Source organism: Danio rerio, chromosome 23 (genome assembly GCF_049306965.1).
Source record: "Danio rerio strain Tuebingen ecotype United States chromosome 23, GRCz12tu, whole genome shotgun sequence".
NCBI classification, from domain to species: Eukaryota; Metazoa; Chordata; class Actinopteri; order Cypriniformes; family Danionidae; genus Danio; species Danio rerio.
Window position 1 is genome coordinate 12,180,753 of NC_133198.1, and position 12,573 is coordinate 12,193,325.

Here is a 12,573-nt window from a genome sequence, read left to right on the forward strand (position 1 = left end):
GAACGTCAAAACACTTCACATACACACACACACACACACACACACACACACACACACTAACTTATACTTTACCAATTACACTAAATCTTAACATGACAATCATATAACTAAAAAATGAGTTTTACAGTACATTTTTTCATTGACTTGTTTATCAATACAAGAAAACGTCTGTGATTTTACTTCTGTAAAATATTTTCCTCAATGCTTCTAAGCAACCTGGATATGGTTTGACCATTGCTACTGAAATACATCCATTGAATTGACTTAAATTTAGTTTTAAAATGTATTGTTCAAAAATTAAAGGGTTAGTTCATTTAAGCTAATATTGCTTTGATATAAGTCTTATTATCTGGACTAATCACATTTAATGGCATCTGGAGCTTATTCATGGAAACATCCAGTACCTTAAATAGGATTGTTGCATTTATTAAGTAAAAGAAGGATGTTAAGGATGATATTACAGTTGAAATACTTTTTCAAGATTTTTCCTAAGGAACAAGCAAAAGGAAGTAACTCTAAATCTATGTACTAGGTCCAGGTCTACTGAGCCATCTGTAGAAAACTGTCATATTTCATTAGATGTAGAGGAAATATTAAATGCATGTAGTCTGCAGAAGTCTTTTAAGGTCTTTTGCTGAACAGATGTTAATAGTACCACATTTCATTTTCGATTTTATGGCAGGAGTAAAACTACTTTGTCTTCAAAAGACTCTACTGGACTGTTGTTGAACAATATGCAGCTTGTTCAGTTTATGAAACTTTAAAATTTGTATACATACTTCAAGTTTTTAAAGATATACTATCTAGAGCACATTGAATGCAAATAATGTGTCTACTTTAATTTTTCATAATTTCTCACAATAATACAGTGCTTTTCAAGGATGGGCAAAAATACAGTGAAATGTATTTTAATATAAAATAAAATATTAAATACATTAATTTTAATTGTATCAAAATAAACTACAAAATACAGCAGCCACAAATATATCAAAATACTGTATTTTAAAATATTACAAAATAGTAAAAAAAATAATAATTTCAATGATTGTTGACAGCGGAATGAACCGCCAACTTATCCAGCATAGATTTTATGCAGTGTTTTTATGCCCTTCAGGCTGCAACCCACTGCTGAGAAACATCCATACACACTCATTCACAACGGACAATTTAGCCTACCCAATTCACCTGTACCACATGTCTTTGGACTGTGGGGGAAACCGAAGCACCCGGAGTAAACCCATGCGAATGCAAAGAGAACATGCAAACGCCACACAGAAACACCAACTGACCCAGCCGAGGGTCGAACCAGCAACCTTCTTGCTGTGAGGCGATAGCACTACCTACTGCGCCACCACATCACCGTACTCAATTCAATTAAAATTAAATAAATCAGTTTTCTATAGTTTCGGCAAAGTACTAAGAAAGATATCAGAGGCATTATTTTTATAATGTCATCATGCACTGTAGACTTCTTGCAAAGTATTTTCAGTATTTTTACAAAAATACAAGACACTATATATTTTGTTACAAAATATTAATCCATTTTCATAAACCCTTTCAAATACATATTACAAAATCCTATTTTGTATTTTAAATATGTATTTGAAATACATGTATCATTAATACTGCCCATCCCTGGTGCTTTTCTGGACACATTTAAAGCACTTTACATATTTTTGGGGGTATTCTCCTTATCCACCACCAGTGTGCAGCATCCACCTGGATGACACGACTTCAGCCATTTTGCGCCAGACAATGCACATTATGTATCTAACCCTTCCTCTCAGGACGTACAGTGAGAGCTAACTGGACAAACTGGTAACAGTGGGAAAGCCGTCCATCCAGAGGTAAGCGTTCAGCTGTTAGCGCTAAAAGGAATGGCGTCATACCCCTTCACCCCCTAAGCTTTTGTTTTAAAAATTAAATGTAGCCATACATACTTCTGGCTACATAATTCAAAATCTTCAGAAATTTATACAGGGCTACGTTTACAAAATGAGCCTATGTTAAAAAAAAATGTTATGCTGACAAATGGGTAAAACCTGAACATTAGTTGAAAATTAAATTTTTTTAAATTATAAATAATAATATGGATTAATAGACTAAATAGTCTAAATACTGTGTCATAAATTTATTCTTGTTGCAATTCGCTTTTTTTATTATTTAAAACTAAGAAACATGTAACAAGTATCTTAAATCCTGATAAAATGTTAATTTAAAAAAATGCAGAATTTTCCAGAATTTCTCAGATATTCAGTATGTTTTTTGTTTGTTTGTTAATGGACTAAAGATTCACATTCTCTCCTCTATAGGCCTGATTGTTCTGATATCATGGCATGGGATATTTATTTGTCAAGTAGAAGAATCTGCAGAATTATTTTTGATGAAAATATCCAGTTCGTTCCCAGGAGACTGAATCACTAGGACTAAAACTACTGAATTTCAGAATCTAAAAGCTGCCAGATTTAATTACTGTAATAAACACTATAAAACAATCTTCACTTTGCTTATTACCATTTATTTATTTCAGTTTTTTTCATATTATTTATTTTGTTATATTTTGTTTGTTAGAGTGAAAGTTTAGTTTGAGAAAAGGTTTCTTTTACTAGCCTGTATTTATTTCGAGTCATGCCCATGGCAAGGAGAGTGATTAAACAAAAGATTTTCTGTACAGTTTCACAGCTGGATCTGGGCAAGGCTTCAAATGTGTGTTGTTTTACTTGGCTCTACAATCCAACTGTGTTTTCCTTTGCGCATATATGTTTGAATACTGATGTTAAATATGTTTTCTTTTCACGTATTAGTGGCTTTTGAGGTAGAGCTTCTTAAATTCTCAAGCCTCTAGGCGGCGAGTGTGTAAATGTCTCAAGGAGTTTAGTTCCCAAGCTGTTTTTCATCATAATAACTGAAAGTGCTCATGAAATCCTTATTTGTTGTTAGATAAGCACTATTTGAAATTACATCCAGATAAGGATTTAGCAAAGGTGCAAAATATCAAACTTCAGGTTTAACTGGACTACAATATGAAGGTGGTTTTATAATATTTGATATCCAAAGTAACACACAGTCATTCAAACGAAACCAAATTACATTTGCTTTAAAATTATTGCAGAAATACAGCTGCTGATATGAAACAGTCTTTGTTTCCCACTGTCTACAAAAATGAAAGATCCTTTCAAGTAAATTGTTTCTTTTCCCTTTTTTTGCCTGTAAAATTGGTGTGGTATTCCACCTCCTCCTCCATCGCAGCTAACCCAGAGCTGGATGAGAATTTTCCTGATGTTTGTGGGATTGATTCAGAGTTAGTAATCCCCAAACTTGACCTCTGCAGGGACCCTTATCAAAATCAGATGAGTAAACTGATTAAAATAATCAATTATCAGTCAACACTGTCATGCTTACACAACAAAAGTTATATCATCTTTGAAATATGTTTTGCTTAGACATACTAAATTAGAACACATTAAATAAAAGATAAAAAATATTTCAATAAATCATGAAAGGATACGTTTAGAATTTAATGATGTCCAAAAAACTAGGGGTGTGCAGATTGCTGCCTCTTCGGTTCGTATCACAGTTTTAGGGTCACAGATTTGGTACAGTTCTGTACATCATATTTTCAGTTAAAAAACAGGACATTGTCAAATAAAAAAAGAGAAAAACGATCTACAAGCAAAAGCACAAATGGAAACAACATAGCAAAGATGCTGCTAAAAAAAAGAGTGCTTTTTAGTTTTTTCAGGTACGAAAACTGAATAATATAATCAAATTTAAAACTGATTACTGTAAATAAACTTCACTGTTTAAATAAATTAAAATTAAACATTATTGAGCTGTATCTATTCAGACAAGACCAGCAAATTGTCATCTTTGTTTTTGTTGTTTGATTAACATTAAAACCAGACAGCAGGAATAAGCTGTTTTTACTTTAAGTCCACATTTAGCACTCTGAGAAAGTTACAAACACATCATGACTTGAATGTTCATGTTCTGAGGCAAAACCGATTGAATACTCGTTAGTTTTAGTATTATTGGACATAACTTTTTTTTACTTCATTTGTGCATTGTAACAATCATTTAGTTGTTCAAAAAAGGGCACTTCTTAGTATTTAAAAGCAAGTTCTCTTTCTTCAATATATTGGGGATTTAGGACCCACATAGACCGCAGGTTGAGCGCCCCCTGCTGGTCTCACTAATGCCATTTCTGGCAGCAACCAAGCTTTTCCATGTGGTCTCCCATCGAGGTACTGACCAGGCTCAGCCCTGCTTAGCTTCAGTGGGTGACCGTGTAAAAGTTGCAGAGAGCTAACTGCCAGCATTACAGATACTTTTGTGAAAATAAAGTATTAATTTCTCAGAGGAAACCCACACAAACGAGGAGAGAACACGTAAACTCCTCAAAGAAATGCCAACGGGCCCAGCTGGCCCGAACCAGCGATCGTCTTACTGTGAGGCATCATATGTAAAACATTTATAAAATAAATAAGTAAAAATGTCAACAGAGGCCCATTCTGAAAATGTTTTTTTTTTCGTGACTCCACCAGAGGCCGCTGTGTATGCTTTTTGAGATATCAAATTTATCTCGAGCGCCATTCGCACCTGCTGTTCTCACGCAAATCCACCAGATGCCGCTGTTAACTGACTGACCTAACCCCAAGCAATAATATTTTCAAAAGCACCGATTGACTCAGACGCCTTTGTTGCAGTTAAGCAGCAAATGATGTCATCTGTTTTGTTTTTTTTGTTGTTTGATGGACATTAAAACCAGACAGCAGGAATAAGTTGTTTACACTTTAAGACAATTCACATTTAGCACAATGAGAAAGTTACAGACAACACATCATTGCTTAAATGTTTACATTCTGAGACATAACCGATGCATAATACTCGTCAGTTCGGACAAGTTAGAATATTGAACATAACTTTTTTTTTACTTCATTTGCGCACTGTAGCAATCATTTAGTTGTTCAGATATGGGCATTTCCTAATATTTAAATACAAGTTTTCTTCGCGCCTTAAGGTTCAATGCATTTAGTATTGTGTGCAAATCGCATTTTTTCAGTTTTGCATTGAAATGTAAAAACAGCAATTTGCATCTTTCCCATTCCTTTAGTCTCTGAACTTACTCTGTGCGTGTTTAAATGTAAGTCCATACATGTGCAATGTTTAATAAGTGAGCGCTAATGTTAAGGAGGCTTTCACATGAAAGTGATGTGTGCTGTATGTCATTCATATCATCATTATTATCTTGTTTTCAACAGTGCGCGAGTACACATGGGAACAAAAGCAGCCACTCAATGAGTTCCATTCAGAAAAGCTCATCCCTATGCCCAATCCCTTCATAGGGTCCCCTCTGAAGAGATCAGAACATATGTCCAATTTACATGATTTGAATGCCCAAATTAAACACATGCTATGACACCTGCACAAAGCATCATGGCCAGAAGTGCCCATCAGTTTTATCCTTCAAAATACTTGATTCTAAATAGTCCTTTGAAGTTGCCAGTTTTGAGCACTTCATTTTGAAATGACTCTTCAATATGGTGATTATGTTTGTTTTCACTCCAAAGTTTTCCTCAGATGGGAATATATCCCATAATGAGTCCACCATGTATTACATTATCCATGTTAAAACACGTATTGAACCATGGAGGTCATACGTAATGGTTCAATAGTACACTGTTTATTCCAATAATGTCTGGCTGCAGATTTGCACATGCAATCTCAGACTCATGCACTCAATAAAGCAGGAGTGCCTAAAATCTGTTTCATTTCGTAAAAAAAAAAAAAAAAAAAAAAAAACATTGAATATGAGTGGGAAAGACCTGTTCACTTTTTAAGACCGGGCCCGCTCACATTTAACATGTCTAAATTCAGTACATACTGTATGTCTGTTCACTTTTTGTTAGTCAAATCCATTCCACTTGAGGATTGCACTATATACATTGAATCTGATTTCATGTTATACACACAATCTTTACCTTCACACTGCTGCTTTCTTAATTTCTTAATTTACTCACCCTTCACTTGACACAAACAAGTTTGAGTTCCTTTCTTCAGATGAACAAAATAAGCCATAGGCTTACATAGTATTTGTTTTTTCTATAGGGTTTCAGTGATTACATTTTCAACATTCTTCAAAAAATATTTTTTTTTTTAAGAAATAAACTCATAAAGGTTGGGAATAATATGAGAGAAATTAAATAATGAGTACATTTTTATTTTTGTGTAAATAGCCTCTTTATATGCAGGGTTCTTTAGTTTGTTAACTGTGTTTTCACTATTCGTCCATGCTGCATAAATGTTGGTCTGCTTGACATGGGTACCATGTAGATTTTAATACAGCATTCAGTTTTTGTAACATTGTTGGCAGCAGTAGCCATGTATTTAGTCCACTGTGCTAACGGTGCTACCTAAAGACCAAGTTCAATTCCCAGCTTGAGGTCTAGTAAAACTGTTGTAGGAGAGGACCTACCCTACTTTTTTCTTTCTTTTTTTTTCTTTAAGTGTTCATGAAAGAAACACTGTTTCCCCATGATCCAACATTGTTGATTTGGTTGTCAGTGGCTAAGTCTGGTATTGTATACCCTCTTGAGTATAGGTGATTATACTAAATAAATATTTTGTTTGCAACCACAAAAATGTACATTCTGTATGAATTTGTATGTGTCTACGCTGTAAAAAAAGTTTATTTACAGCTTTAGCTTATTTTAAATTTAAATGACTACATTTTAAGTTATACAGAGCTAAACTTAGTCAGTTTGATTGATAGAAGTTGAGGTGCGTAGAAATGATCATTTGATTCAACTTAAAAGTTGAAGGCAACAAGATTTGTAATCTGGACATGCATTTGCATTTGCCATGTTTTCATCCTTTACTCAAAAAATAAATAAATAAATAAATAAAATAAAATTATATATATATATATATATATATATATATATATATATATATATATATATATAATTTGCTTTTTCAAACTGCTTATTTAAAATGAGCTGAAACAACACAAATCACACACATCTTAATTTTTTATGTTCAATCCACATAAATTTGTTAAAAGTGTTAAGTTAAACTAATCGATGTGTTGGGGCAACATGAATTGTGTGGAATCCTGCATTTTTTACATTGTTGTATTATTTTGTCTATCTTTTGAGTTTTCCATCTTTGGACTTGTCTGTGTGAACTTTTGTAGTTTCCATTAATGCACGTTAATGAAAAACATTTTAAAACCCACTTTGAAAACTTTTTTCAAAGATTTGCATTTTCAGGTTCTCAAATTCATGATTTTGCGTAACAGTACACTTTAATGACATAATGGTTTTAATAACTCATTTCTAATAACTTATTACTTTTATCTTTACCATGATGACAGTAAATATTATTTGGCTTGATATTTTTCAAGACACTTTTATACAGCTTAAAGTGCAGTTTAAAAACTTAACTAGGTCAATTAGGTTAGCAGGTTAGTGTAATTAGGCAAATTATTGTAGGATGTTTGTTCTGTAGACTACAGAAAAAACACATCGCTTAAAGGGGCTAATAATATTGAGCTTAAAATGGTTTTTAAAAAAAATTGAAACTGATTTTATTCTAGTCAAAATAAAACAAATAAGACTTTCACCAAAAGAAAAAAATATTATCAGACATACTGTGAAAATGTTCTTGCTCTGTTAAACATCATTTGGAAAATATTTTTGAAAGAAAAAAAGTCAAACGGGGCAAATAATTCTGACTTCAATTGTATATTAACCATGTAAATGTGCCTAAACCTTCTTATAAATGGAAATATTTTTACTAATCTTAGTTTTACCTAAACATATATATATATATATATATATATATATATATATATATATATATATATATATATATATATATTACAGTGTAAAAACAATTTTTATCTTTATTTACAAAAATGTTAAAATAATGTTTAATAAATTACAACATTAGATACAACAACAAGAAAAGAAACATTGTGCTTTATAGGCAGCATTAACAAAATATCACAGAAAAGCCTTATTTTCATAATTTGACCTGAATGGCACAAGTTTTAGTAATAAAAAACACAGCTAGACCCTAAAGAGATTTACATAAGTGCTTCAGATTCTCTGACTGACCATCAAACTTAACACTAAAGAGGAAATTGAGGTCACCGGGAACACTGAGGTGGGCATTGAACGTTTATTTGCTTTAAACTGACTTTACGGTGCAGAGGAAAGTTTTTGCTTTATCGCATCCTGCACAGAAACTCTAGTTTAGTTCAAAGGAAGACTTTCAAATGCAATGCAATAACACAGCTTGTGGTGCAGTAGCATCCTGCACAGAAACTACTAGTTTAGTTTTCTAGTGAAAGGAAGACTTTCAAAATGCAATTTAACAGCATGGCTTGTGCTACATAACAAGTGTTTCACGTCCTATTATCCTACTAGAAATTTCTAGTTTAGGTCAATGGAAGACTTCAAAAGCCATGTAAAAAGGTGGACTCCTATATTTATAAGTTCTTTTAAATTCCCTGAAAGGGAACTACATCAGGGTACTAAACTCTGTTCGCAAAAAAACTTTTCCAATCATATGAAATGCCTCATATGTGGACACATTATGATTAAAATTACCCAAAATCTCACAAAATATTATTGCTAAAATTTAGTTTTTGGTGGGAACTCAATGTTATTGAATGCCACAAATGCCACAAATAAACCGTGCTTGGCTTTACAAAGAGGCCAACACTAATATCTTCCAGCTCTGAAGGAAAAATAATAAATAATAGACTAGGTGTATTAACACAAGCGAATTCCTCAACGATGAGAAAAGATTTGGTCAAATTCTTGAAGTGGAAGACAAGGAATGTAATGGCATTTAGTATAATACCTATACCAAAAGAAAAGGTTTTAAAGAGCTTTATCTGAATCCCTAAGTACGTTTTTAGCTTAATCACTCTGACACGAGCTGTCATCTTTCAGAGCTCCTCTTAAGCTATGAATATGTGTGCGCGCGCCCGCGGTCACCAGTGGGTGGTGTCAGCGCGCCCTATAAATATGCATTTCATCTAAACGTGTGTAAAAAAGTCTTTTCCAACAGGGTTGTTTTCAGATTTTGATGAGGATGCTCAGAACTATTTTTTTTGACTGAAATGGATTTGTTTTGGAAAACATTTTTCATTTAGAAACCCGGAAACCGCATCTGACAACTTTTTTCCCCCCACAAATTGGTCTCGAGCACAATAATAAGGACGCTATTAAAATGGCTAAACTGATTCCTGATGCACTTTTGCTAATTGTGAGTTTGATAAACATTTTCACCGTGGGTAAGTGCTTTTGCTGACTGAACTGCATTTATTTCTGTGAGTTTCTGATAAATGTAGTTATTGTGAGTCATTAAGGTCATTTAAACAGTTTGCATTTTAACGTAGTTAGCCTTCTTATTTTTGACATTCATTATCTTCATCATCACTGGCTGTTATGCGGATTTGTGGGTGAATCTAAGTCATTATTGAACATTGAATATCATATAACTTTATGAATTGAATTTAAATATTTCAAATTTACATTAACTTGATAGCTTATTTTAGTACCATTTGGATAATGTTTGCAGTATGACATAGCTGTTATAAAGATGTTGCAAGTTTTCTTTAAAGATTTAATTATTTCCTTCTTTAATGCAATAATACCAAAAAAAAAAAAAAAAAAAAGATTTGCTGGCATTATTAAAATGTCCTAACAATGTATATCTGTGGTAATAATTAATTAAATTCGTGACATAATGCTGATTTTAACATTTAATACATTATTTAAATCTGTAACTTCAAACTCTTGCATGGATTTTCTTTTGATTTGGGGGTGAAACATCCCTGCAATGTTTTGTAAGGTTCACCAATTTGCAGTATATGTGCTTTGACTTTTGATAATTATGAATTAAATTCCAGATACATCGTTTTCCAGTGAGGGAGACTTGCACTCATCTCCAGTCTTCTCTGGTGGTTCCAGCAGTGTTGGACATCAGCAGAAAGAAGCGAAGCTTGTTTCAGCATCACACGCTCACACAAGATCCAAGCGCTGCACTTGCTACTCTTTCAAAGACAGAGAATGTGTTTATTACTGTCATTTGGGCATCATCTGGATCAACACCCCACAGTGAGTACATTTATCCTCATTTCCAAGCTGATAAAAGTATGATAAAGTCATATACTGTATACAGGTTGTTGACGTTACTCTTTCGCTGTCACACATAACAAATTGTGTATAAAACCTGCTGTGTTATAGGGTTGTCATGATATCATAAATTCAGGCCACGAAACTATACCAGCTGAAGTATCACCATAACTAATATCGCAATACTGTATTAATTCATTACTCAAATCTATCAAATAAAGCAAATTATCAGAAATACTATATTTTATATGTCATAATACTTCAATTCAATTTAGAATTCCCTTATTATTGAAAACATTATTTGTATAACCTTCTCTGCTTTTTTGTATAAAGTGTGACTCTTTTGTTGTTATTGCAGTAATAATAATAAAATAAATGAATTAGTAAAAAAATCATTGATCATGCCATATGATCTGTCATGACTGCAGCAAACTACGACCTGTATGCAGACAATTAAAATGAAAGTAAAATAAAATGGTCTATTGATTATTTGCTGGCACAAATGTTTTTGCATTTTAGTGACTTTTCCACCTGCAACCTATAGTAGAATCATTAATAACGATACTGTTTACAAACTACAGTGGCACCTCCAGTATTTTGGAGCTCTAGTATCGTGATGCTCCCGAAGTACATTTTTAACATTCTTGAGCCAAATCCCAAAACTGTCCTTTAGTAAAAAATTTAATAAAAACCTGAGACATAATTGCACAAGTGGCAATTTAGTAAATAGAAAACTTGTTAAATGAATATATTTTTTAAAACACAGTAACTTTTTACACTTTGTCACTTGAAAAAAAGGCTATATGCTAATTTTAAATCAACAATTCCAGGGAAATTTTATTGCTGAATGTAACCCCAAACTATGATTTTTCCTTCAACACACTTGACTGATTTCTATGAGAATCTTGGGTCCATGTGTGTTCCAATAGGTCTTCTGCAGTATTTGTGATGATTGGAGTGCAATTCGAAAGATAGTTTTACCATCAAAAATCTACCTTCTACCACTTTTTCAGCAATGATCAGCTAGTAGTCAAATTATTATTTGTTGTTCTTACAAGTGGGATTGACAACAATCTTTGAAAACAAGTGGGATTGAAAACAAACTTTTGTCAGGTAATGTATGAAGATAAGTGTCCAACAATGAAGATCAATTGCTTTCATGCTATCTCATAAAGAATTGGCTTTCTTTATATTTGCTATACACCATAGGAAATATTTGAGGTACAGTTCAGTAAAAATATATATTTTTTAATCTGTGAAAGAATTAATGGAATTATTGACCTCTTATGCTTTTCTTATAAATCATTTTTACTGGCTATTTGTCGACTACCTGTATACGGACGATACAGGTTACTAAAAGTACTTTTTCTATTCATTCATTCATTCATTCATTCATTCATATTCTTTTCGGCTTAGTCCCTTACTTAATCCGGGGTCTCAACAGTGGAATGAACCGCCAACTTATCCAGCATATATTTTACGCAGACGATGCCCTTCCAGCTGCAACCTCTCTTTGAGAAACATCCATACACACTCATTCACACTCATACACTATGGACAATTTAGCCTACCCAATTCACCTGTACCGCATGTCTTTGGACTGTTGGGGAAACCGTAGCACCCAGAGGAAACCCACGCAAACGCAGGGAGAACCACTGACCTTCTTGCTGCGAGGCAACAGCACTACCATACTTTTTTTAAAAGCATTTTAATAATTATTTTAAATATATGTAAAATATATGGGAAATAATAATATTTTATTTAACTATGATTTAATAATAATAATAATAATAATAATAATAATAATAATAATAATTATTATTATTATTATTATTATTATTATTATTATTATTATTATTATTATTATTATTATAAAAACCAAGTTAGCAGGTGCGCTTTGCAGAAACATTTGTTCCTCAGACTATAGTATTATTAAGGTCTCCAGACAGAGGGATAAAATGAACACCTGGGACTAAAACATTTCATCATTGAGGCAGGGATTCTAAGTCATGCTGAAGAACCCATTTTGAAGGTTTCAGGCCCAGTGACCTTTATATTTAGGACAGGAGCACTGAGATGTGCTTAAAGATAATTGGATAAGGTTATCCTTTCTGTCTTTTTTTTTTGGAACAATGTTATTTTTTTCACTAAAGAGTCATAGAAAAATTTATCTGTTGCAGTTCAGCTTTGGCTTTGAATAACGTGAAAACAATACAAGCAAATTCAATTTAGTTTTTACTTTTAAAATATGTTTTAATATTTAAGACATATTTAGTTTACACAACTAGTGAACAGTTTGGAATAATTAAAATTTTGAATATTCCATTGTGCAAGGCTGCATTTATTTAATCAAAATATTGAAAAAATAGAAATGCTGGGAAATGTTAGCATTCTATAGATACTTATATATTGTGAAAAAATT

At 32.6% G+C, this 12,573-nt stretch overlaps 1 protein-coding gene across 3 annotated transcripts in view; it reads left to right on the plus strand.

The window, feature by feature from the left end:
• Positions 1-9,000: 9,000 nt before the first annotated feature.
• edn3b (endothelin 3b) overlaps positions 9,001-12,573 on the plus strand; it is a 38,613-nt gene continuing 35,040 nt past the window's right edge. Inside the window, exons 1-2 of one of the 3 annotated variants that reach the window (XM_068216649.2) lie at positions 9,001-9,307; positions 9,926-10,133. In XM_068216649.2, coding sequence (XP_068072750.1) covers positions 9,244-9,307; positions 9,926-10,133 — 272 coding nt within the window. In that variant the 5' untranslated portion in view covers positions 9,001-9,243. The remainder of the gene's footprint in view (positions 9,308-9,925; positions 10,134-12,573) is intronic. The other 2 variants (XM_073937919.1, NM_001311213.1) reach the window with 2 other exon arrangements.